The sequence below is a fragment of the Larus michahellis genome, chromosome 6 (assembly GCF_964199755.1).
Source record: "Larus michahellis chromosome 6, bLarMic1.1, whole genome shotgun sequence".
Lineage (NCBI taxonomy): Eukaryota > Metazoa > Chordata > Aves > Charadriiformes > Laridae > Larus > Larus michahellis.
In genome coordinates this window covers 4,659,064-4,686,974 of record NC_133901.1, presented here as the reverse complement: position 1 = coordinate 4,686,974, position 27,911 = coordinate 4,659,064, and the positions used below count along the sequence as shown (strand labels likewise).

At 43.0% G+C, this 27,911-nt stretch overlaps 1 protein-coding gene across 1 annotated transcript in view; it reads left to right on the top strand.

The window, feature by feature from the left end:
- FNDC3B (fibronectin type III domain containing 3B) overlaps window positions 1-27,911 on the top strand; it is a 213,828-nt gene that overhangs the window by 46,860 nt on the left and 139,057 nt on the right. The window contains exon 3 of the mRNA XM_074590212.1: window positions 1,269-1,344. Coding sequence (XP_074446313.1) covers window positions 1,269-1,344 — 76 coding nt within the window. The remainder of the gene's footprint in view (window positions 1-1,268; window positions 1,345-27,911) is intronic.

Genomic DNA, 27,911 nt, shown 5'->3' with positions numbered 1-27,911 from the left:
AACCATTTATTGTGCTGTCTGTGCTGGATCAGATCCATCCTGATCAGTGCTCCCCGAGAAATTATTGTTGCAGACAAAATAATGGCTTTCATATGTCGTTTTTCTGATTCCCAGCTTGTGCTTTAAAAATGTTGCTGGAATAATGGGTTTCTGTAGGATTACTGTAATTCAAAAGGTCATCTAGGCAATAATTATCTTATGCATTTAGCTTGAGGAATTCAGAAACACAACACTAATTCAAATTCGGTCTTTCCAGATTGAGTGATTAAATTCTGCATGCAGGTGTCCCAGAATATAAAGAACAGACCTAAATTTAGAGAGAGTTTTCACAAGAAGATATAAATCCAAATTTTCAATTTATACTAAGATTAATTCAGATTTTGGTTGAACTTCTGACAATGCAAAGTTAGCAGAAGTGTGTTTAAAATTTTTGAGTGAAAGTTTCACAAGCAGCAAGAGCATGGGATAAATGATCACTAGTTCCCAGTGAAACTTGCCATTAAAGAAATAATTTAAATCATAAGTTTTAAAACCATGATTTTAGACACCTGAAAACGAATAAAGATGAGTATGGCGTACCCTGAACTGGGATGCTTTGTGGTGCTTTTTGGTCTTTGTGGCATTCCCATCGTCTGCAGATTTGAGCAATGGGAGACTGGGGTGATATTTTGATTATTTTAAAAAAAGTACGATATTTGTTACTAAATCAAGAGTTTATTACTGGTCCTGTGTGCAGCTATTGAGCTGCGTGTGTGTGTCTACAGATGTTGCTTAACTGACATCTGTTATGTGTAGGACTGAAGGGCAAATTTTTTAAAATTCAATGGGTCAACTTCCCTCACACTGCAAAAAAACCTTTTATTCCTGTGAGCTTGAAATCCCAGTACGGCTTGGTGCTGTGTGCTGGAGTTGGTTGTGTGCCGTCTGCTCTCGTGTGCCAGTGGGCTGAAGATTTATGTCCTCAGCTCTCAGCGTTTGGCCAAGCTAAACACGCTGTCAAGAGTCCCGTGGTGGAACCCAAAGCCATAATTCTCACCTGCCCACAACGCAGTTACATCTTTATTTCAGCTCTGAAAGTAGGCAGGCTTTGAATCTCTGCTGGTTCTTGGGCCCTACTGGTACCCAAAGATGTACCAGTCTGTTCCCTCCCTGCCCCTCATACCCCTTCCAAAGTAGGGATAACACAATTGTTGGGTTGGGGAAATGTCATTTTTGAAGTTGACAGTGAAAGAAATGTGTTTGTTTTGTTTTTTTTTTTCTTCCCGCAGGTCTTTTTGGTTCAAGTTAATCCAGGTGAAACCTTTACAATAAGGGCTGAGGATGGAACCCTGCAGTGCATCCAAGGTAAGAGGGTATACACCAGCGTGCGGACGGGCATTGCTTGCATGATGGAAAACTGGTGCTCTCGTCTCTACAAAAACGTGATACGCAGTTCTGGAAATACAGTGAAGCACTTAAGAGTGAGAAGTTGCAGACGTGGCTGCTGTACGTGTTACAGGACTTTAATATCTCGGAATGAGTCATGAATTTCTTGGAAATCCAGGAGATTTCTCTCTCTGCTCAATTATTTATCAGCGTTTTTTATTTTGTATATAAGCATATTGCCTTAGAACCACGTAGTAAATACAAATGAGAGATCCCAAGTTAGACTATAGTAACAAATTAGGTGGATATCTATGGAAAAACCGTTTTGTTTTCATACAGGCAGCGGGAGGGATAGGAAATGAGCAGAGAGAAAAATCTGTCTCCACAGAAAATGAGAGACGTTGCAGAGGGCTGGGAGAAGCCAGCTTGGGTTGGAGCGGAGTTTTAAATTGCTTCTTTAGAAGCAGAGCAAGTTAATTATGCAGTATTGAATAAAAGCACGTAAATAGTCTTTTGACTGCTGTTTTACCTCTCAGTAAAAGTGTGCAAATATGATAAACAGCGCTTGTGGTTTTTATGAGAGAGCCCCCACAAAATCTTTTAACAGGTCTGAAGGGAGAAGCGACAAAAGACCTTTCAGATTGTGTATTAAGTGCTGTGAAGGGGGTTTCTAGCTGGCAGCAAATACGACTTTGAAGTGAAGCAGGTATTTCCCTAGGTATAACACTGTCGACAGTAAATACAGGAAGGTTAAATCAAAATTTAAAGGGAATAAACTTCGCATAGCTGTACTGCTAATACTGTTTTCAGTGACTTTTTTTGAGCTTATGCCATTATCTTATTTTTTTTTTTTGAGAAGGGAGGTTCGTGGTGTTGCCTCCCTCATTCTTTCCAGGTCTTATGCCATTAAGCAGCAATCTCAGGGCGTTATTCATTCAAAAGCCTTTCCTAAAAAAGTAATAGTAATGGTGGGGTAAAAGTCAGTTTAATACTTACGTAGCTGGTGAATTGCCCCTGGATTTTGGCTGAGAACTTCAAATCTACTCAAGAAAGACTGCGTCAAATGCTAGAATCATACTGCTCAAGGATAACTGTGCTTTTTAGTAAAATTTGGATTAGAAAGGACCCCTGGAGGTCACCTTATCCAACCTTCTCCTGCAGGCAGGGGCAGTGTCAGAGGTGGATGGGGTTGTCCATCACCCTCCTGAGTTGCGAAGCTCACGGAGGTGGAGGTTGCTCCCTGGGCACACCGCTCCGGTGCTGCACCGCTCCCACAGGGAAGAGTTTTTGAAATACTTGAAATTTCCCATCTTGCACTCTTCTTCGCGTCTTTTCTGTGGCCCCCCCATTTCAGCAGTGCAGTTGGTGGTGGTTGTTGCTTGAAATTTCATCCCCATGGAAATGAGGAATTAATAGCTGCTTGAGATAGACGCTACAGAAGCTTCCCTGAACACCATCCAGGATTATTCGGTCTCGATGAGCAATAATAGCTGCAATTTAAAACTGCTTGTTAAGATTTATGGCCAACATGCTGTGTGGTAAGAAATTGGTCCACGTGGCAATTAACAGAGGAATAACGCCGGCTATTCCTTTGACTTGAAGTGAATGTTTCATATTGGTTAGTACATTAAAAACTTCCATTACAAATATAATTACGACACCATTTATTTATAATTTTTTTCATGCTCAATGTGTTGTTCAGACAGTGTATTTAAATGAATGCAACTTGAAACCTCCTGGTTCTGTATTCCCAGCCATTTAACGTGTTTGTGCCAGTGAGGTTGGTTTGGCGCTCAGCAGCAGCCTTTTGTAAAAATGATTCAGGATTTGTAGCAGAAGATTGTCTCTTTTTTTTTTTTTTTTTTTTTTTTGGTAGAGCTGCAGCACTGACTGCTAGAGCACAGGCATTTATTTGTATACGCTCTTTTAAGTTCAGTCTCAAAATCCTGGTACTCTTTTTGTGCTAAAACTTCAACTCCTGCTTTACTGGGAAATATTTATATTGCTGAAATAAGTATGTGCTTCAAAAGCGAAAGAGCACCTGACTGTATTACTGTTGCTTTTTCCTTTTCTGTGGGCAAAGCTGTGTTCATGGTGCAATTGTGGAACTTAAATATTGTGATAACAGTGAACTATTGTGGAAGAAACTGTGACAGCCAGCGAATATACTATTAGGATTCATGCTGATTCTGTTTTTCTGGTGATCTGAGGTTATTGTAAAAGACAGGTTTATTTTGTGTGCAATGTTTTTGGAAATCACACACCCCGCCCTGCTCCACAAAACTTATGTCTTTTTTTTTCCCCCCCCCCTGTGATAGAGCATTCTGTATGTTTTAAAGGTTAATACATTCCCGCCATGTACGGCAGCACTTTGACAACAGCGATGCATTTTCCCTTGCTCCCACATTGCACTGTGATTAGGAAGCTATGGAATAAATTCAGCGTTAAGTTTAGGCAGCGTGAAAGTCTCTTTTTGGCCCGAGATCGGGCAGCTCCCCGTTGAACGGCTGATGCTCACTTTTTCCTTTCTGCCACGTAGTCAGTGTTATGACGTAAGGTGTGCCGGTAAATAGGATTCTTTTGTATTCACCATATGAAGGACTAATTTATTATAAATTGTGTGATTCTCCTGAGTTCAGGGAGTGAATGCTGTTGTTAAAAATGTAAGATGTCATGACTTGGTAACTCTAAATTCTTTAGGATATACAAAAGTGGCTCTTTCCTTTGGCATGTGTCCATTCTGCAGGGACAGCTGGCTTTGCTTATGTAGAGTGATATGTATCTCTGTGAAAGCTTTTTTTTCTAATATATGGCTTTTTGAGAGGTTTGGAATGGTCAGTTTGTGCTCCTGGAGCCTGTTTTGGATGTCCTGTGAACCACGGCTTTGTGTCCGGGACCCCACTTGGCTCCGTGGCTCTGGTGTGTCCGGGGGGGTGTGATCATGTGTGTTACAGGACTGACGCGAAAATAGCAGAGAAGACGACAATTTAGTGAATCTTCATTTGTCTTCTCGAGGTCGGAAGAAAGACACCTGTTTGAGGAAAACCTCTGTGGAATATCCTTTGTTTTAAACACCCTGAAGTGTAATGAGCCACTAATTGAGTAATCATTGTTTAAAAACAGAAAGAATAGATGCACATTTGAAGGTCTCTGATGTCTTGCAATAGTGGAGAAATCCTAAATACAAAAACTTTTTCCAGTTCCTCAGTGTTTCACCAATAAGGTAATCAGTGAAAACTTTAAAAATAAAAATACCCATAACTGAGAAACAACCCCCCCCCCCGCCCGAAATTCTATAAAACTGGAATAAATGGGTGCTTTTAATTGAACATGGGATGTGTTGCAGCTGTCTTCATCCCTGTTTTCTGTTTGCATGTAGCCAGAGGTGACTTGTTTAGGAGGTTGGTTCCTAAGCCCCGCAGGTGGTGGTGGGCACTGGATGGAGCAGCTCGCAGAGGTGGTGGTTTAGCTGGTCGGTGGGCACGAAGAGGGTTCCTTGAGAGGACGGGTTTAAAGAGATTGATAAATCTGGTGTTTTAGAGAAATCCATCCCTTGACCACAGGTCTGTATGGCACAGTCCGCGGGTTGGGTTATCTGGGGAAGCATCTGAGTGATTCCAGGTGCTCTCACCAGCACTGGTGTTACCTGCTGACCTCCGCAGGGTTTGCCTCCTCCATCCCACGTAATAGATGAGATGCTGTGGCGTGTGACTTCTGTATGTAGCTTTTATAACAACAACCAAATAAAGGAATACAGAAAGGGGATGTTGGGGGTTAATTGAGAAGAATCTTTTTTTAATAGTGACTGGACGCTGGATGGGGCAGGGACCTGGTGCTCTCCTGCCCGGGCTGTTGGACCCTTGGGTGCTTGCTGAACGCTGAGCCTGGCCACCCGCCCCGCGGCGCGGAGGGGAAACATAAAGCACATCCTCTATTTGTGTGCGATAGGATGACCGATCTTTGTGCCTTTTCAGCCATGTGCTTCTTAATGACAAAGTATTAGTATGCTTCCGCCGAGAACCACCGTGTCCCCGGGGAGCAGAGCCCCGCTCGTCCTCTGCTGCCACCAGCCCTGGCCCACTTCTGGTCGCCCCTCTGTGGGCGGTTAACGGGGGACTGATTTAGAATCTTAATTCAGTATTTTTGAGCGATGAAACGTGTATGTGTGCTATATCATCGGTATTTTAAAAGCTGCTCTTTTTATATAGTTTTGACAGATAATAAATACTTCATAAATACGTCAATACTTCATTTCCTTTCTGCGTTTTTCCACTTAAGTTTTCACAAACTCAGGACTTGCTCTGCAAGGAGAGGACAAGGGCAAGGCATATCCCCACCCGTTTCTTTGCTCAGCTGTAACCGTAGACATTGTATTTCCTTTATATGAAAGATGGCTTGTAGCTGGTGCTTTGGGGCAACCACGCTAAATGAAATATGGAAGAAGGGGAGGACATGAATCTGACCAACTGCAGAATGGAACCAAAACAGCCCCCTGTATTTGAAAAAAATAATAAATAAATAAATCGTTTTGCTTTCTGAATTTCAGAATAAATAAATTCCGGGTGAATCTGACGAGTTCAGGAAGTTCCCCTGTCCCTAGGGACTGATTGAAGGCTGGTGGTTTTAGCTAATAGCCTAAGATCTTTGGTAGGAACTTCTATTGCTGCGTGAGAAGTGTGTCACATACCGAATTACTTAAAAGTACAGCAGTTTGTGCATAGTTTGGGGCAGTGAAGCTGTACCCAAGTATTTGTTCAGTGCTTTTTCATCCTGCAAGGCAGTAGTGCCGAATTGTCATGCGCACTGTGGTATGAATAATACGGACAAAATGATTATTCTGGTGCCGCTTGAACTTGCTTGTCACCCACATGGTGAAAAAACATACGCACAGAGACTTTGCTGCAGACTGCGTAGCAGATTTTCTAAATTACTGCTAAATGTACTTTCTGTTGCCGTCCATCTAAATGATACCCAAAGCTGGCGCTCATTTTCTGCCAGAAGCAAACCAGACCGAGCTTCCTGTTCTGTAATTTTCTGTATGTATGCGTAGCATGTGAAAAGCCTGTAACAAAGAGAAGAAAAAACAGGTAGCAGAAAAGCACCTGGCGTGATAAAAATTGAAATTCCTGGGTGTACTCTGGATCTCCACCCCATGCTGCTGAAAATACCCCCTTGAAACTTCTCTCTCTTGTCTTTATTCAGTGCCACTGAATTCGCTTTGGAATAGCGAAGTGCAAAATTTGTGTGCAAAGAAAGCAAATATGCTGATGAAAAGAAACAATGCTTTAATTCTGGCATTGCCCAGGTGAGCAAGGCTCTGCATTAAATGGGCTTTTGTTTTGGTTTTCAAGGACGAGAGAGAGATGTGCGATGGTGTGTTCGTGTAGTAGGCAAAAGCCTAGATTGCCTTTGGTCGATTACATTTTGAAATGAGAACAGGATAATTAATACACACGGTTTACTAATGCTGATATTGGTTTCAAGTTACATTTTTCAAGTATTTTGCCATTGATGCTGACCTTAGAGCGCTACGGGGCCCTTGCTTGTTCTGATCTTGTAAAGCAAAGAATGCCTGGATTAAATTTCAGTGCTGCTTTTTCGGTGGCTCTACGAGCGAGCAACTCAAGAGAAAGGTCAGAAGTATGCTAAAAATCTAGCAGTGGTTTCTCAAATGAAAGATTTCCTGGAATTATTATTCCTTTAATTTGGCGGGTGGGTGCGGTTTGGTGTGGCAATGCAGAGGAATGGATAATATTAAAGGCTGAATAGCGGTAGGTTTCTGTAGGGAGAGTGTGTGCGTTGGTGAAATAAAGCTGTTCGGTCTAGTCTGAGCAAACCAAAAAAAAAAGTCTTTATTTTGTTTTTCCCTTTAGTATGAGATTGGCAATGAGGAAGTGAGTCAGTTTCTTGGAGGGAAGGAAAGAGTTGAAAATAGATGGGGCGTCATCTAAGCAAAGGAGTGACAACTGTGGCGTGTTCGGGGTGGGGACGGAGGCGCCAAGATGAGAGAAGCGAAGGGACACGCGAGGGAACCGGTCGGTGGATGTCGGATCAAAGATTGGGGATGAAAGGAGCCTAAGGAGATAGATGAAACAAACAGAAAAAAAAATAATACAGGTTCAGGTCGCTGGCTGTTTTTATAAAGTTGCGAGCTTACCTGTTGCGCCGGCTGCTGAGAGCACCTCCCCGTTATTAAACAGAAAATAGCAGAATTTGCAGTGGAACCTTTTATCCTCCGCTTTTTGTAGCGGCTCCATCTGCATTTCTGACATGGATCCTTCGGCCTTTTAGCGTTTGGTCACCGTGGAAAACTAAAGTCCTGATGGTGCGTCATTTATTCCTTCCACATGAAATAAGTAACTTTCAGGCTTCCGTACCTTTGTGAAACTTGCGTTGAAATCTGCTACGAGAAGAGAGAGCAAAGGGATGTTAACTCAGAGCAGATTTTTTTTTTCTCCTTGTGACTGTCACAACCACCGACCTCTTTCATCTCACAGGTTTTGTTTTTAGCACACTACAATAAAGTATAGGAAACCGTGTAAGGAGCCAAAAAGTAAACAATAGGATTCTTTGTTTACTGTGTGAATAATCTCAGCTTCTCCATTTTAAATCTGATAATGCTAAGAATAATCACAGAAACTTCTTGCGTGTGTGTGGATTAAATCTTGAATAAGATTCACCCGCAGTAGGAGATTCGCTGCCTAGAATATTGTAGTCCTTTAAAAATCCCTTTTGATTAAAACATAATGAATTGGTAGCTATTATTTTATATAGCTCCCCTGATGGAAGGCGAAAGAAAAAAGAAGAAACTTGGCACATAAGTGAAATTTGATGTGGCTTAATCTTTCCAAATCTGAAAGCCTGAATAGACGCAGGGAGGGACGGCCATAGCTTCTCCCTGCGCTGGGGAAACCGGGCCGGGCTGCTGCCTGTCCCTACGCTCCGACTGTTCCAGTTTACAAGTATATAAAAAACGAGACATGCCGCTTCACAGCGAAATAACACGTAAATGAGCAGAAAAGTCATTCACGAAGTTTGTCCTTTGGTAAAATGAAGATTTTTTTTTTTTGTGTGTGTGTTTGTTTTTGAATGCCTAAGAATCTACTGCTGGGAAATGCATTTATCTCTAGAATTAGGGCAGCAGACTTTGAAGACAAAGGTTAGAACATATGGTCTGGCCTATAATTTGGAACTTTTTTTGGCTTTGTAAATATGCAGGACTTGTCTTTGGGGTTTGTGTCTGTCCTTGGTTTACGTCTGCGTGTGTATATATATGCATATATATATGCATACATATATGTATATATACACACATATGCATACATATGTGTACATACACACACACATATATAATGTGTATATATATGCACACACACACATATATATATGTCTGAAAGAATCAGTAGGTGTGGTGTGTTTGAACTACTTTGAAGGGCTCTTGGAAAGGCAGTGTCTCGTACCAGCACGCTATCGATTCTTAAATGTCGCCCAATATCCCTGGATCTCTCCCCGAAGTGCAGAGCCCCTCTGAGTGCCGTGGTAAGAACAAGCCCAGCTCTGCAGGAACGCTCTGGTTGTCAGCGGCGGTCAGCAAATAATCCTCCAAGTCCGGACCCAGTACATTTCAGTCAGTGGTGTCAGGATTTTAAAATCCAAGATGCCCACTCTTCACCCAGTCTGCTCGCAGTATAGGCATTGCAAACACATTAGTCAGGGCTTTTAGTCTTTTTAAAGTGTATTAGTGCAGCTATTGTTCTAAGTTAGTAAAGCAATTATATTCAGCTTTCTTAATCTGAAGCAATTATATTTGTTGGCTAGAAAAGGCAAGAAATTATTCCATCAGCCTTATTAAATTCCATTACTCCTCCTTGCTGGCAAGTGTTTGATTTCCTCTACGTTTTATCCTTTACCCTCTTTGATTTTTGCTTCAGGTTTGTTCTGAATATGTAGTGACATCGCCTTGTCGTGCAATATGATTTGCAGTGTTAGGTAAAGGTTAACATTTACAAAATAAAGCTAGCATGAGCTGTTACAGCCAGAAATAGCTCTTTGTATAATTTTATTGGAAAAGTCTTTTCCATTTTTTCAGTCTCCTGGAGAGGAAGTAGGGAGTAGGACACCAAGAAAGATGACAAATATACAGGTATCCTGGCTTTGTTATAGCGTGGGACTTGTCTCGGACACCAGATCTGATGAGTCCCCATGCCTTTGGTGTGACATGCAGTGGGACACTCCTCCGAAGAGGACGCAGTTCTGGAAATTGAAGTCCTGCCTGTTCCTCATGGTGAAACCAGAAGAAACTGTTGTGGCAAGTGTCATTAACCTTGATGTAAAGAGAATATATTATCGAAATGAGAGGAGAAAATTAACCCTCCAGGTCAGTTCTGGCACGGGCTTCTACAAAGCTTGTGCATGCGTTGCTGGCCGTCCGTGGGAATGGACGGAACACCCTTGCATCGCTTTGAGGACGGACCTCAAGCTGCAGCGCTATAAACTTCTTGTGTTTAACCTATTCTTCAGTTCAGACTTTCCACTGGAAAAGATGTAATCTCTGTTTGAACACATTTATTCCCAGGTTTTGCTGCCTTGCAAGGACTCGAGGTTTGTGTTTGGCAGATGAGTTCTTCAAACCCAAGCGCGTGAGGCTGGGAAACCATAGTGCTGTACAAAACCGCGCTCCTCCTGCCTCTAACAAGGCACTGCCTGTATTTTAGCGTATCAAGAACTATTTCCTTGCAGGAAAGAAGTACTATATTCTCCACCAAGCAGGTTCTGCCAGTTTTATATATATATTATTTTTTATTAACTTCATATGCTCCATTGTGATTGCCTGAAATTGGCACAGCGAATATTTTGATGATATTTATAAAAAGGCTGGGGTGGGCATTTCCTTCTGTGGAGTCAGACTGTTAACCCAGGGAAACAGGCGTTAAGCAGCCGGCTCTAAGTGCAGCCTTCTTTTGAGTTGCCCATTTGAGGGATGAAGGGGGAGATGGAAAGAGGCTCGGTAACAATTTCCGAAGACTTGTACTGGGAATTTCACTTAGGGAACGGTAGATGGAAGTTCCTCCCTGAGGGAGGCTGAAGATACACTACGTTCACTTTTGTGGCAGCAAGGCAGATTATCTATCAATTAATTGTGGGACTAAGGTAGGAGATGTGGATGAAGCACATTGTCACTTATAATCATTACAGGGCTTTTATTACTGTTACATTTCTTATTTCTAATTTTAAAACAAATCATAACTTGGATAAGGAGCAATAATGAATTGGCTTTCAATGTCTTGATGGTAACAGATGTAAATTGGGTTGTTTGTTGGTTTTGCTGAAGTTTAAATTGTATTTATTCCCACCATAAAAAAAGAAATCTGTAGTGGTTTTTGGGAGCTGCATTTGAATCAGCTGTTGATTCTGCTGTTGATGGATTTCTTGGGTTGGGCAGCTTTCACTCTCCAAAAGTCTAACCTCTTCGATATTTAGGTATGGTCTGGCTGATCGTATCCTGAAGGGTCTCGGTTCTTCCTTCTGCACCAGCGTTCTCTTGTAGTCACTGCGTTTTGGTGGGTTCTGAGCTTGTGACGTCAATAGATCACTTTCTATATCATGAATATTTTCATTAATACAGGTTTAAAGAATAGATGTTATTAACAGAAACAAATTGCTGACTAATGAGCAATTTGCTCATTGCTCTGTAATGAGAGCATCACTGGCTTCAAAACGTAAAGGGAAGAAAGAAACCCCCTCAACCACATTGTCCACTCCGAAATTGCTTAACTTGGGACAGCCTCGAAGGCTGTAGCCTGCCATCCAGTAGTATCAGTAATTGTTATCTAAAAAGTAAATCTAGAATCTGAATTTGTGTTCTAAAATGCTTAAGGCCAATATAATAGAAACAAATGAACCTATTCTGTGATTTCCTCATTTAAACACCACAAAGCCTAATTTTAATTTTTTTCTTCCTCTATGGGTCAGAGACCATCAAATACTACTTGAAAATCAAGCCACTCCTGGAGGCGAGTGGGGCTTTCGTTTGTTTTTTTTTCTCAATGTTCAGCACAAGACCAAATTCTCCGTCATAACTTGTGCAGTTTATTTTTTTAGCCATGTACCCCCTGATGTTAAACCTACAGCTGCAGGGTTCTGCAGATGCTTTGTTTATAAGCTGTGTTTGATTATTGCTTACAGCTTCAAGACTTCTCGATTATATTATTAACAACAGTTTTGGTGGCGTGTTTGGGTTTTGTTTTTTTTTTTTTCTTGCTGCTACTTTTTTGTAAGCTTGTCCCTCCCGCTGAGGGTGGGATGGGGGAATGCTAGAGTGTCCATGGCTCAGCAGCAGCAGTGCCTTCTCCTCTGGGTCGCTCTTAATTCTCTGCAAATACCCTCCATAGGAGGTTTTTAAAAAATGTGTAGTAGCAGAGGAATATGTTAACTCAGTGTGCAAGTATTGCACGTTATTTGTCAGCAAGGTGTATTTTTCTTCTCTTGGCAAGTGAAGGGCTGGTGACCCCACAGGTACGGAAGGAGGAACCCTTGCAGAACCCGAGGAACCCTTGCAGAACCCTTGCAGAACCCAAGTAACCCTTGCAGAAACCCTTGCTTAAGGCTTTGTCACAAGGTATATTCTTGTAATTTTATGGGGAGGCTTCCCTATTGCCCGTGCTGGCTAAGCAAGAGTCTTCATTTTATTTTAGCTCAAAATACTTGGGTTTTTTGTCCATACCGCTTTCAAACAAAGTTGCGTAAGTAACCATGTGGCCTATAGCTATGTGTCCTGTTTATCCAAATGTCACCTTTTAAGTGACGTATGTGTTAAGTGAGGCTACGCTGCGTTATTTATGAAAATCCAGCCTAAAATTCCTAGAAACTCTCATGCTTTTGCTTATCACGCCCGCCGCTGCTAAGGGTCAGTCTCTCCAAACGCCGTCTTGGCGAGGTGGCTCCAGCTGACCTCGGCGCAACTGTATAAAATACTATTTTTATCACAGCAGACGATATTATCTCATCATGAAAGTTTTTTTTTAACATTTCTAGCCGAATTGTTTTGAAGGTTGGAGCCGTGCCTGGAGAGGGGCCCGAAACACAATGGCCGTCATTCGCAATTGTGTGAGCCTTTGGGTTTGGTGGCCAGGCCATGGCGAGTAGAGGAGGGGGGAGAGAGAAAATGATAAAGTTTGTCCTGTCCCGTTTCCAGCACCCATTACCTTGAAACTTAAATTAGCTCGAACACTTTGCTAATTTCTAAAACAAGTATATGTGCATAAATGCATCTGTGTGTATTTATATTTATACATATACTTATATAGAGATGATTATATGTGCTAGATCATAAATGATTTTTATATGTGCCAGATCATAAATGATTTATATAGTATTTTTTTCTTTTTAAATCATGTGTATATGGCCATTTCATCACCTTAAAACTGTTATTCAGTTCTCCAAAGCTGGTCCAAGCATCTTGGTGGAAGTTTTTCTAGTCTTCGGTAACAGCGTGGAACTGGGAAGCGAGCGCCGTTGGGTGGTTCGCCTGCAGGATTTTCACTGAGGGTTCATTAAGATTACTTAACAAGTTAGAAGTAATTTGCCTCCCTTGAGGGAGAATTCTGATATTTGGAGTGTTTATCAGTCATCTGCAAGACGGAATGAACATAATTGGTGGCTAATTGTTTGCAAGAACTGTGAAATATAATTACGAAGAGTTAAGCTGAAACCGATTGTGTTTGTGAAGTCTAGCATAAGAAATACTATATTAATCCTGCCTCAATACCAGGAAATGCAATTAGGATAATTAAGACTATCATATTGTAATTTTCTTGGCGACTAGATGCTTTGGCAGCCGCTTTCCTCTTCCAGCGCGGTTGGAGCAGGGCGCGTTCCTGTCGGCGGTGCCTTCTGCCGCCGCTGCCAAGGGAATTATAAAATTACTTTGTTTATCCCCGTTGTGGGACGCGGGAGATGCGACTGCTGGTGAGTGGAAAAAGCGTTCAACCTCCTGCATTTCAGCTGCTCCGTGGTTGTGGTGTAATTTTGCAGACCGTGTTCGCATGTCGGTAAGTGCAGCTGGAAGGCCTGTCTGCAAGCTAAAGGAAAACGGAAGGTTTGGGATGTCTCGGCAGTGTTCCTTAAATATTCGGGTTTTTTAAGTGGAGTTTCGCTGAAGGAGCTCCCAAGGTTGTGGTTTGTCTGCCTCTGGCTGCCAGTCCCACCTCAACAGCACGCACGAACCTCCCTGCCACCATCTGTGGTGGTATCGGAGAGGTTCTAACACCCCCAGTAGAGGAGAGGACGTGGCAGGGGACACCGTCAGGTACCGCCACATCGTGGCTGCAGTTAGGGCAGATGATTAGAGCAGATGAGTGTTGCAATTAGATTCTCATTAACATTATGTAGTCTCTCATGAAAAGCAGATAAAATAAACAGCTTCATCGATTTGTATTTAAGCAAACTTAGGCAGGTTTAAGTTGGTCTGAGGAGTAGTAATCATAGATATCTCCACGCTGGGAGGGAAAAACTTGAGCAGTTACGGAGCAGCACTCTTAAATTAGCTTTTGGTTAAATATATATTGCTGATGGATTTGTTGTGCAATCTGCCCGGGTCAGAAAAAAATTGGTCTGTGGAATAGCTGTCACTGTTGCAGTTTGTATGTCACCGCCGTGAATGCGTGCAATTAAGGGATAATCAGCATAATGTCTACTTTGAGCTCTTCTTAATGGTTTAATTGCTTCTCTGAGTTAAATAAACACTTTATGCTTGTTTCACAAAATTTTCCCTTGGGAGCTCATCACATGGAAGTGTATGCGCGGGTATTTATTTTTTAAACATTAAGAATAATCGGTTATTTAATTAAGCTTCTCCTGAAGTTCTCTTTTGGGATATTCTGTGTTCTTATGAGCTGCTCAAATAACTATGTGTCAGAATAGAGTAGGTAAGAGAGATAACGAATTTGTCAGCTGGAGAATGAATGTGCACGTTAATGATCCAGACTGGACCATTGGATCAAGGTCATCCAGGTGTCTCACCTTTCTGGACAGAAATACCAGTGTACATTTTACTTAGTGAAAATGCTTTAACAGTTTCTAGTTCCTGCGCTGGCTCCAGAGGTGAGGTTTGACCCCTCTCCGGAAAGGTGGCTGAGGACTGTCCCTGGATAATGCAATGCCGAGGGTACCCGTGGGTGGGAGATGGAGGAGATGAATCCCTGGGGGCTGTGGGGCAGCTCTTCTTCAACTTCCCGGCCTTGAGCTGGCGGCTGTCCTCCAGCACACCCACAGCTTCCATGTATACCCATCTATTTCCGTATTTATCCAGAGAAGCTGTGGCTGCCCCATCCCTGGAGGGGTTCAAGGCCAGGTTGGACGGGGCTTGGAGCAACCTGGGCTGGTGGGAGATGTCCCAGCCCAGGGCAGGGGGTGGCACTGGGTGGTCTTTAAGGTCCCTTCCAAACCGAGCCATTCTGGGATTCTGTGATGTACTTGGAAAGCAGTAGGAAGCTGTACTGTCTGATTATTTTGATTCTTTTTTTTCTATTTATTTTCATTCCGTACACTTATTTTTTAAAAGATACTTTCTCCCTGTGTTTGTGTGCATATCGCGTGTATCAGTGTGCCCATCGGAACTGCCCCGAGCCTGCAGAAAATAGCAGAAGAAACAGCTGTATAATATTTAAAAGTCTTCATGTCTTTGTAAAAAGTTCACCCACCCCAGAATACTGATATATTCAGTATCTTCTTTTTTATTACCTGCGTTTCTAGAAACTCTCTCCTCTGAACTAGAGTTCACTTTGGGTTTTATTGGAATTTCTGCTCACAGAGGGTCTGTGCAGCCTGGCTGGCAGGTGCCCCTGTCCCCCGCTCGGCAGCGACGTTATTTAGTACAGGAATTGACTGTTTTCCTAATATTTTCCCAGCCAAGGAGCCCTGGCTTACAAAATGCGTTTGGGGAGGGTGCAGTTACTACATAAAGGGGTTCTCCCCTTCCTGCGATTAGGGTATTCCATACCTTTCCTTCAAATGGTTTTGACTGCTGAATTAATTGATGTGCTAGTTAAGATTTCATTTAGACAAACCTGTCCTAATTGTCTGTCTTGTCACGTACCTGGTAGCGTAATGCGACCTGCAGTTTCCAGGGGTAGCCCGCACTATATAATGCTGTTTGTAAGTACCACTATATATAAAAATATAAATTTTTATGTATATATATATAAAAAAATACTTAACCTGGTGCTATTTTGAAGCCAGTTGTAATGATAAACACTTCTGAGAGTAATTTCTCCAATTGAGGATGTGAATGTTTGTGTGGGGCTAATATTGCTGTGCTAACGAGGGGGTTTTATTTATGACCAGGAGGGTGTACTGGAAAACTTATCCTCTGCTGGGGCTTATTGCTGTGGGCTGCTTTTGATGAGCTTGTAAGCAATGGCAGAAGTTCTAAGCAAGCTGTTAAGTTTAAAGTTGTCTTTGGTAACTTAGTTATCTCTCAGAACATGGGAAGTTATTCAATTGAAAGAACTATTTGTGGTGAGGCATGTGGAAGCGGTAGACAATAATTATGGCTGTAAACGCTAATAGTGTTACAGAGGTTCACAGAGGTTCCAATCAAGCAGAAATACTTGTCCTGCAGAACATATGGAAGCATCCCGAGTGTGTTTTGGTGTAAGTCGTCTGTTTCATAAAAGCGGGGAAAAAAAAACCCCAAAAACCACAAAAAAAAACCCTCTAAAATCTCACTCCTGCTCTCCACTCCGACAGTTCCTCTGCAAGTGGGGCTGAACTCTTTGGAAAAGCGGGATGTGTTCAAAGGCTTTGCAGTTTATTTATCGATGCCTTGTCTTTATTTGAACTATGGCCTTTTATATGTTCAAATAGCATAAGCTTACGTTTTCCTCAGGGTGAGTCTAAGACGAAAACTGTTTTGTGGACGAGCACAGCAAATGAAATGAATTAGGGTGAATTCCAGTTTTTAAGGCCATCCCAGATACCTGAGCATCAAGTTTGGATGCTCTGTTTTGTAGTACGGAATATACACAGAAGGAAAGAAATAAGAGGTTTACAAGCCAATATCTGGCATTTACCAACTGCTACTCGTTCGCATAGTTATTTCCATTCTATATATATCCAAAAACGGTTATGCACAAAATGGGGTAAGTGAATTAGGCAGTTATTTGAGCCAACTGCTATGCTAGAAATAGAACTATAGCTATTTTCTAACCCCAAGCTGTGTAGTTGCAATATTCCTTTGATACTACTGTGTCTCCTCTGCTTGCAGCTTTTTAAAGCCCTTGTTTCATCATTTTACAAGGTACGTTCCAAAGACCATTTTGAGTATCCAATGTGGAGCATTATTTTCCTTACTTTATTTTTACTTTAAGATGGATGTGCCAGTGGTTAGTCTCATCTGCCTGGGTTTAGGGAGTTGCTAAAGGCAGTTTGTGCAAATGTCTGGACAATTTTAGATGGAACTTTTTGTAATTAAAAATGTAATGAGAGTCATTAAGACAGCAGTAATTCTATTCTAAGTACAAATGCAGTTAGAGACTGAAAAATTGCCTTTCAAACCAGAGAGCCCTTAAAAGCTGGCAGCGTGCGGTGCTGCTGATAAGGAATGTGGGTTTTAAGCCGTACACGCTTCCGCATTGTGGAGCTCCTCGTGTCCTCAACAGTCGGGACCAGAGGTTGCTCTCCCAATGTGTTTTCCACCCCCCAAGTGAAAAATGACTTTTTTTTATACATGGTTGTAGTTGCCGTGTGTGTATCTGACACTTTGAGTCCCTCGTGCTCCGGTGAAAGGTGGCCAGAAGAGTCGTAGGCACAGCGGGGTGAGAGCCCATGCCCAGCCTCAGCAAATTTGCCCGCTTCAGAAGGAGTTTCTGAGCTTGTAAGTCAACTTCTTGCTTTTTTAAAGAGTATTTTTGAGTAAATTGGGGAAACTAGATGCCAGAAACCTTAGAGAGCTTCAGCTCTGAAGTAACTTGCTCCAAAGATAAGAGGCTGTAGAGGATCATGCTTGAAAATTTTAGTTGTATTTTCCTGTGCTGGATTTCTGGACAGAGATAACAGTGAAAATAGTATTTTATTCCCTGTCTTCGTTTTATTTGGTTTGATGGCATCCGCCATCGCTGTTTCATAGTACAAAAGAAACTAAACCCTTTCTGCCCCTCACCGATTCTTTCTCTTTCACATTTTACCTGCAAATTACTACATCTTCCAGGATATCTAACCTACATTCAAACTATTTTTTAATGGTATCTCAAAAGCTGGGTGATGATTCTCCTGTCTTGCTGTGATTGAGGATGTGGTGCTGCTCATGGAGCTTTCAGCACAATTTAATGGCTGCTCTGTTTTCTCCTACTCTGAAGCAGTTCTCTTCCTTGCTTTTTTTGTTTGAGTGGAAGAGAGCAAGCTTTTACCGATGCAAGGCAGTTGTTTCGGACTTTGGAAAAGTTGCGGTTTGATACAAGTGTCCTGACCTGACCTGATGGATAGCTGCTGCAGAAGACATGACCTCATGATGTCCTCTCCACCCCTTGCGTCATCTCCCACTGTTTCCTTTGCCTGATGCTGGCATTTGCCTCACCCGTTGGCCTGCTCAGATGGGAAAACTGATCCTATTTGGGGGGGGGAAAAAAAAAGTGAATAGTTTTCTCTGCCATTTAGTGTCAGTTCCCACAGTTCAGGAGCAGAAAAGAAGAGGAGGAGGTAAGAAGGAGGAAGAAAGGAGGACGAGACTTGCCACTTCACTGTCATGAGCTCACAAACCTATTTAGGCAGTCACTAATTATCATAGAATCATAGAATTGTTAAGGTTGGAAGGGACCTTCCAACCTTCCACCCCCCTGCCCTGGGCAGGGACACCTCCCACTAGATCAGGTTGCTCAGAGCCCCATCCAGCCTGGCCTTGAACACCTCCAGGGATGGGGCTTCCACCCCCTCTCTGGGCAACCTGGGCCAGGGGCTCACCACCCTCATGGTGAAGAACGTCTTCCTAACGTCCAGTCTGAATCATCCGATCTCTAGTTTTAATCCATTCCCTCTAGTCCTACCATTAGCCGACATCCTAAAAAGTCCCTCCCCAGCTTTCTTGTAGGCCCCCTTAAGATACTGGTAGGCCACTATAAGGTCTCCTGGGAGCCTTCTTTTCTCCAGACTGAACAACCGCAACTCTCTCAGTCTGTCTTCATAGGAGAGACCCCGGTAGGAAAATAACGTGAGTTAGGAATATGAGCTGCATGTTACAAAGGTTTGAATTCAAGAAAGCCACATGTTGAATTAGTTTGTTTAGCTTACGAATGCTTTTAAGCATCTGCTTACACTGCTTGTTGGGTGCGTGTGCTGGAGGCTTTGGCCAGCGGTGGGGCACCAGCACGTGGGCACCCAGAAGAGCAGCCTGGGATCCTCCTGTCCTTCAGGTCCTTTTTATTATTTCTTCTGCCTATGCTCTTGCTGTGGGGCTTTTGAAACCCTGCCCGTAAAGAAACCATCCATTATACTTGGGCTCACCTCAGGCTTCTTTCGACTGCAAACTGCATCGAACATCTGCTGAACCACCCAGAAAGAAGTGGAAACTCCAGGTGCCCGAGGGGGACTTGTAAAAAGGAGGTGCCAGGCCGTCAGTTGGTGCTTCGGTCCTACTGAGAGCTACTAGCAGGACTATTTTTTATCTGGGAACCCTTTACTTTATTTTCAAGGAAAATTGAGCAGAACTGTCATGGACTAGTAAATTGTAAATACGTGGAGTCCCTGCTCCTTCTTGGCGCCGACTCAAGAGCCCTTTCACTAAAGGGTGCTGCGTTGAGAGAAAATTCCTCCCTGATTTCAGAGCGATATAAATTCTTCAGTTCACAAGCAGTGATCTCTCTGTCTATTGTTTGTCTTGCTCTTCTGTCCGAGTACCAGGAGAATAACAGCTTCTTTTGGGTTTAGGAGGGCTTGACACATCTTATTTCAAATTCAGAAGAGGAACACCAGTTTGCCCTGCTCTGCATCTTCCTGACTTTCTTGCAACTTGATGTGCATGTTTTGTATTTTGATGCCTCAGTGCCCCCACTCCACGGCTAACACTTACCGTGGCTTTTGTACCTGCAGCATTTTGCCACGCTAAAAGTCAGCTTTTCCCTTTGGCAGCTGTAACCAAGAGTCACCCGATTAGTTTGGGAGAACTTTGTCCTCAGCATTTCAGATGGCACGTTTTCAATTGCTGAGCACCTCACCATGCTGTGGCTGAAGTTCAACAAGCAGAAGTTTTGTGATCAACTCAAATAATGAGAATTTTTAGGATTCCTGAGACGCGATAATGCTGAGTGGTGTGGTTTTGTGTTTGGTTTTGTTTGGTTGGTTGGTTATTTTTTGGATTTTCTTGGCTTTGTTTTTTCTGACATGGTCATCTCTACGTGATGGGTGGAGTTGCAGGCAAACACAACTGACTATGTTCTACTTTTCCTAAAGACATGGTTGTTCGTGGAAAGCCTCCAAAGCTGCTTGAAATAGCCAGTTTTCACCAAAGTGAAATGGTACTTGGCATCATCTTCCTGAATTGATGCTTTATCGAGATACAAGGTAACTTCTCAGTTGTTCTCCAAAATGTGTTTTTGCTGAAGAATGACATGACAACAGCTCATCCGTACAACTTTCACGTTAAGTTGCATCGCCAATTAGTCTGCTTGAGCTTTGATCAAATTTGATGTAATTCTGCCAAATGCTTTTGACGTTTTTGATTCTGTAAGCTCGAGAATCAAGATACTGGAATCTGCTCCTTGGTTATCATCATGCATCTTTAATAACCGTAATTTAATCTTGAAAACTTTCCCATTAGAGAATTACGTGTCTCTGGTGCTTGGTTTGTCCGGGATGTCTTGTAGCTCTGGTTCAGGTGACCATAATCCATCTCGCCGGTATCCTGTTAATGCTGGGGTTGTCGGAAGTGCAAAGTCTGTAACCAGATCACTTGCAGGAAGTGAACTGATGTGTTCAGTATAGCGTCGGTGACTGTTCATGCCACGGTCTTTATTGCTACAGGGGACCTCAATAAAACCTGGTGCCTTAAATGCGTAAAGCAGCTAAAGGCATATGTCTGGTTTTAGCTTCAATTTTGTTTCTGGAGTGAAAAATAAATACCTGTCTTAAGTCGCTGTACGTTAAGGCACAGAATCCAAATATTTACATTGTTAAAATAAGAACTTTTTATTCCTTCCATGTTCTTTTCAATGCATTTCCCAAGTGTTACCTGTGTTGCCATGGCTTTAAAAGCTGTGAAAAATTCTAGGAAAGACATTGATTTATTCTGTGCAGGCTGACTTGAATTATCTCTTAATCGGTAGGTCATATCGGTAGGTCATTAGTCTATTAGGTCATTAATGGCTCAGTCTGATGCTAATGTTGGTTCTGCATGTGTGTTCACAAAACCTTTCTTACCTTGGGGTATCCTGTCTGGCGGTCCCATTAGAATAAAAACAAAGCTTGCACCTATATTTGTGCTCTATTTTCTTAAAGCTAGCAGGATAATTTGTAATGGCTTCCTAATTAGTCACTGACCAGTGCATGGTGGGCACCTGGCTGCGTGAGCACCTTCTCCTGCCCGGAGGAGCCGGTTGGGTTTTTTCAGTGTAAAATATCAGTGTCAGCTTCGTTTCAGGGGTGCCCGTGCTTTCCTGTCCCGTTAACTGCTGTTCCGTACCTGCTGGAGGCTGCGGTTCCTGTTACCCGCAGACAAAGAGCAGCTCCTTGGAGACGTTGCCAGCAGCGGGACCCGGCTCCCACCTGGGCTTGCACACAAAGGGGCTCTGTCCTCGGCTTTTTCTGCGCCTTCACAAAGTCTGAAAGCTGAGCTCTGTGGGGAAAACGGACCCAAATTCCACCTTCGGATTGCACGTCAGGTGTTTCAAAGTGGCGCAGTGGTGCACCTGCAGCCTGGTTGTAGACGTTATCGTACAGTTCCCGTCTCGGTAGACTTAGGGCTTAGCATTTTCTGTTTGAAATGACTTCCTAAGAGGGAACGTATTTGGTGTAACATCACTCTCGGATATGACAAGAGGGTAGGAAACAAAAGCTGTAACCTTGAGCACTGCTGACTTGCAGTCAGGCTGTGAGCACCGATAACTGCTTATTTCGAGGGAGGTGATTCTCCCCCTCTGCTCCGCTCTGGTGAGACCCCACCTGGAGCACTGTGTCCAGCTCTGGAGCCCTCAGCACAAGAAGCACATGGACCTGTTGGAGCAGGTCCAGAGGAGGCCACGAAGATGCTGGGAGGGCTGGAGCCCCTCTGCTGTGAGGACAGGCTGAGAGAGTTGGGGGTGTTCAGCCTGGAGAAGAGGAGGCTCCGGGGGAGACCTTAGAGCCCCTTCCAGTCCCTAAAGGGGGCCTAGAAAAGGTGGAGAGGGACTCTATCAGGGAGTGTAGCAATCGGACGAGGGTAATGGTTTTAAACAGAAAGAGGGGAGATTTAGATGAGATATCAGGAAGAAATTCTTGGCTGTGAGGGTGGTGAGCCCCTGGCCCAGGTTGCCCAGAGAAGCTGTGGCTGCCCCATCCGTGGAGGGGTTCAAGGCCAGGCTGGACGGGGCTTGGAGCAACCTGGGCTGGTGGGAGGTGTCCCTGCCCAGGGTAGGGGATGGGACTAGATGGGCTTTAAGGTCCCTTCCAACCCAAACCGTTCTGTGATTTCCATGCAGGGATCTGAGGAGGGGAGGATGATCATATTTTCCTTTACCTAGGTCTTAAATTGGGGCATGAGGTGGTGATAACTTCTCAGCATTGCATGTCTTTATCCTAAATCCTAAAACCTTGGTCAGCACTAGCCTTGCTCTCGGCTTAGGCTGAATAAACGCTTGGCACGTCTTTGTGTTTTGCCAGTGGGCAGTTGCCTTAATGCCAGAACCCATTTCAATTTACAGTGAAAAATACATACATGGCAGGGAGAAAGGACTTCTTTTGACATTCCTTGAAGCAGAAACAGCTGCGTTCAACGTTTTGTTTTTTTTTTTTTAAAGCACAGTGGCATCTCCCTCGATAATCAGAATTACAGCTGAGCATGAACAGCGGGGCATAGTTCTGTGCGGAGTCACTTAGTGAAGTGTTGCAACACAGATTATCCGACGCGAAACAGCTGTATTCATTACTAATAGAGCAATTTGACAAAACACCAACATGGATTTTTCCCACAATAACAGATGTGTGGAGCATAGGGCCGCCCCCCGCCTCCCCAGATTGCCAGCATCTGTGCGTCATGTCATGCTCCTAGGTGCGGCGTTGCCATATCGCCTGCCAGAATGGAGGCATTTATTTTAACCGTATGATGAAATAGTTATGTTGTGACTAACTGGGATCCATCGGCTGGAAAATTTTAACAAATTGGAAGAAAATGTTTCTGCCTTGTTATTGCTTCTTACTTAATAATAATGTTTTGTGGATGCAAATGTGTCTTGGCTTCTCAACGCAAACTAAATGCATGTAAATTCCCTTCTCTTTTCCTTACTGTCAGCTGTTAAACGGACGATAAAGGATTCATAGTCTGCTATACCCCTCCTGGGTTCTCCCTGAGAACACCATAACTGTTGCTTAACTTGCATATGGGAAAATATATATGGTACAGCAAAATAGTGTGAGGTTCTGGCCAGTGAGATCTGTTTCCCTTCATTCTCCACCTACATAAGGCAGTTTGTTATTAGAATCATGGAATGGTTTGGGTTGGAAGGGTCCTTAAAGCCCATCCAGTGCCACCCCCTGCCCTGGGCAGGGACACCTCCCACCAGCCCAGGTTGCTCCAAGCCCCGTCCAACCTGGCCTTGAACCCCTCCAGGGATGGGACAGCCACAGCTTCTCTGGGCAACCTGGGCCAGGGGCTCACCGCCCTCAGAGTGAAGAATTCCTTCCTAATATCTAACCTAAATCCTCCCTCTTTCAGTTTGAAGCCATTACCCCTCGTCTTGCCCTTGTAATGCACGCCCTTATTCCATGTCTAAATTCTCAGCAGAAGCAGCTGTGATTACAATAACTTGCTTACAATTAAACCAGTGTATAATAGAGACCACCTAAATATTTTAAATAGAATCAGAAAGAATATTGCCTTGGGGAGGTCATTGGCCTTTGAAGTAAGAGGAAAGGAGGAGGGAGAGCAGCAGGGACTGTGCGGGGAGCCGGGGGAGGCACAAGTCTTCAGACACTTCAGAAATAGAGCTTTGATTTATTTCTGTTATTTGTTAAAAATAACAAACAGTCTTCCTTGTTGAAATGCGAGGTATTCAGCAGCAGAATGTGATCATAGTTACTTTTTTAGAAGACAGAAGGATACTTCTCTCTGCACATCAAAGCACAGAGACAGTAATTTCCTTTCCAGTGTCCCTGCAGTAATGTTTTTCTCAGCTAACACGCTGAGACTTGCTCAATTTTTCAGATTTTTGGTTTTTTGGAGAGATTTCGCAGATATTGTCTTCACGCCTTAGAAGCAAATAACTTTAAGACCCTGTTTTTATATTAGGCTACCAATAGTTGTCACTAAATGTTTCACTGGAAGTGTATTTGTGGGAAAGAAGTGAAGTGCACAGAAGGTAAGAAATCCGAAGAATCTTGTGGGCTCCAGGAAGCCTAAAATGAAATGACTGGGAGACGGTTTTGTGCCCGATTCGCTTGTTAGTCTGATGAAGGACCAAAGGCTTTTAGCGTTTCATGTAACTTCAGGCACTTAGTTGAGTTGGCCAAAGTGGACATCCAGCCACCTTGGTTACCTCCGTAATGATAAGGGCATCCCAAAGGGTGCGTTAGGCAGCCGGAGGCATGGATGAGGGTCTTCATGGGCACCTCAGCAGCCAAAAGTTCGATGGCATGGATTTGGATTAAATTCTTTACAAAGATCGGGTTTGCGTGAAGCTGGTTGAGATGCTCAGCTCATCTAACAGGAGCTCTCTTGGTACGAGCTGGGGAACGCTGCCTGGGCGAGTGTTTTGGGAAGGATGTGCATCTGCTGCTTTCCGATGGCCTGACTCTGAAATAGGCACTTCATCTGCTCAAGCGGTAAGGGTATAGCCATGATACTCCATCAGTTAAATACAATACAGTTAAGGTGTAAAGAACACTTTCATTTCACAGGCTGATAATTTTGGGCGTCCTTGGTAGTACGTGATCTAAAAAAAATAATATCTCCTCTTAGTAGCATATAAAACCTTGAGAGTACAAAACAGAGGAAAACCAAAGAGCTTTCTAAGAGGGGCTTTTTGGTAGCCCAGCTCTTGATGAAACACACGTATTCTGGTACAAAGGCGACAGTTTTGGGCAGCCAAGGCCTGGAGTCATGTTGCAGCCTATGGCCGATGCATGGGAACGCGCTGGTGGGATGCAGGGGAACTCCCCGGGCAGTTACTTTATTGGCTCCGACGGGATCAATAGGACAATACCCCGGTGAAGCTCTCAGCGGATCAAATGCGATGCCTGCTTTCATCGCAGCAGCCGAGATAGCGATCGTTAGTCAGACATGCCGTTGGCACAGGAATGCCGAAAGCCTTCTCAGAAGGGAGGGTGAAAGAAACTGTCTTTCAGCATGGTCATTTTTCCCTCACCTTGAACTTTTTCAGCAGATGTTAATAACGTTTTAATAATGCAAATATTTGTTAAAAAAAAAAAATCCTGACTTGATACTTGTTAGCAAAATTATGTGAAAATATTTTTCTGGTTGCTTGCAGGTTTTATAATTTCATTTCTTTTTTTTTTTTAATGTTCAGGTTGCCAGGATAACTTGCTGCGTTCCTTCAGTAATGCAGTAAAAATGTGTCCTTCAAACTCCTTAACTGAACCTCGGCTTCATAAACACGGCTGGGGAGGCAGAAGTATGTTGTTTCAAAACAGGACAATATCAAACAAACTGTTCATTTTGAAGTTAGGGAAGAAAATAGGGAATGTCTGCATGTGGTCTTTCATGTTTTGGTTTGGAGATGTCTATTTTGAAGTAGGAAGATGAGTAAGCTGGACCAGCTGTCATGGTAAATCCATCCTGCAGGCAATAAATACCCGTGTTCACTGGGGGGCTGGGATTAACCCATTTCTTTTAAAGTTCCCCTCCTTGATGGCGTTGTCAACATCCTAAACGTACAGAAAGTTTTAATGGGGTGTGCAACTGGAAACCAGCATGTCTGTGGTGCTCTAGTGTTCTTCTGCTGTCTAATCTGCTGCGTCTAGCTGATGCAAAGAAATGCCCAGCTGGGGTTGTCTTGCCCAGAGAGGGGGTGGAGGCCCCATCCCTGGAGACATTCAAGGCCAGGCTGGATGAGGCTCTGAGCAACCTGATCTAGTTGAAGATGTCCCTGCTCACTGCAGGGGGGCTGGACTAGATGGCCTTTAAAGGTCCCTTCCAACCCAACACATTCTATGATTCTACTCTTAACTTCTGAGCCATGAGAGTCCTTGGGAGCTTGAAGATTTTATTTTCCTTTAAAAGCATTGCTGTTTCTTGCATGTGCCTTTTCAAAATTTGTTAGGGTTTTGTTTACTGCCTATGTTATGTTTCAGCCTTATTAATAAGTTTATTTAGCTTTGATGTTTTAACTGGTTTCGATTTTGTTCTGAAATCGTTGTTCTAAAAAAAAAAAAAAAAAATTAGGTGTTTCTAACATATACAGAGAAGAACCACAAATTTCAGTTTTTACTTTGTTATTCTGCCAAACTTTATGTGCATTTTGTGTTAAGTATAACGGAAGAATTTAAACAATAACAGCTGCTTGACATGGAGTATAAGCTGGTAATGAAATTGTTTAATGACAAAATAATATTAAAAATTAAGGAAATTGGACAGTGGCATTTAACGCCTGTTACGTTGTTACTTGTGTGGTGTTTCCTCAGGTTAAGAATGGGGGATTCTTCCAATACATTTCTGAAATTACTTTATTTTTTAAAAAAGTTCAGTGAGGTTGGTGTGTTTACAACTCTCTTCTTGAGACTATATCATAGAACGTGTTGGGTTGGAAGGGACCTTTAAAGGCCATTTAGTCCAACCCCCCTGCAGTCAGCAGGGACATCTTCAACTAGATCAGGTTGCTCCAAGCCCCGTCCAGCCTGGCCTTGAATGTCTCCAGGGATGGGGCGTCCACCCCCTCTCTGGGCAACCTGGGCCAGTGTCTCACCACCCTCCGTGTAAAGAACTTCTTCCTCATGTCTCATCTAAACCTGCCCTGCTCTGGTTTAAACCATTGCCCCTCGTCCTATCCCTACGTGTCCTTGCAGTTCGCTATATCCTGATAGTGAATCATGATCCGTGTCTCTGACGTGTAATCGGTGCAGAATACAAAGTGGAGGCTTCAAATACATGTTTATAGATTCATGTAAGTATTAAAAATCAAGGATCATGGTTTGGATTGGAAAAGAAGGAAAAATGCCTTCTCTCAAGTCCAACTTCAGAATACCAGACATTCAGTTAACATTTGTAGATTTATTTACAACTTTGATTTTTCTTTTCCTTCAGGAAGCTTGTTATAACCTTAAAAAAAAAAAAAATAATAAAAATTTCATAGTTGTGCGCTCTAACAAATACTTTGTTAGAGACCGACCTAAACCATTAGACCAATAGACTAGAACTCGTTGGCAGAGCTCCTCAGTTTATTCTTTCCTGGGTCGAGATTTCTTGTGTTTTGTGACTGAAAGCTGAAAAGAAAGAATATAGCAATACTTGTAACGTCTTGCCTGCAGTACGGGGGGGTGGATGAGCACGCCACGAGGTCAGTTACATGAGTTCCAGACAATATGTAAAACTTTTTTTTAATAAACCATTGGGTGTAACAGACTTGCAAGAGGTTTTGGGGCGAGAGCTGCGTTTCCCCTGTGATGGGCGATAGTGCAGGAGTGGATGGGGTGTTAAGATGCTTCAGAAAGTCTTTGGCAAGAGAAGGGTATCTTTCTGTTGTACAACTTTACGTATAGACTCTGCATATGTGTGCATTTATTAGCATAGTATATATTATGCTAACGAATATTTCGATATCATAGACCCTAATCATTGTATTTGAAAAAACATCACTTGTTTGCTTAGGCTTGTGCCAAGCGGTTTTGATGCCTGCGGGGATTCACCTTCCCCATGAAGGGGGAAGTGCAAGTTTTTGGTATCCTTTATTTGTGGAAATAAAAGATTTACAAATGTTATTTGTGTATTAAACCTTTCTATCTTCAGTGATGCATTTAGTTGAATGAGAAGTTGCTAGATTCATGTGCAAGCCCTGGGAGGAATAATCAGTGGTAATATATTCAGCCTTCTGTAATAAAAAAAAAAAAAAATTAGTGCTAACAGTTTTAATGACTTCTTCTCCACTTCCTTTGTGTGTTAATCCTGTTAATTTTTAATCTTCAGATCTGCTTTCAACCTCAGGCTGTTGAATTTGGTGACAGCCCTGTGCGGGGTTGTGTTCTCGCTTTCCGGTCTCTTTGGGCGAGTAGTGAGGATTAAGGATATCTCTCTTCAGCCGTGCCATCCACCGGGGAGATCGTTTATAAAATCCTTAGACAACTATTTATATCTAGTTCGGATGACTCCAAAAATAGCCTGCACGTCCCATCTGCATGCTAACGTACCGATTTGT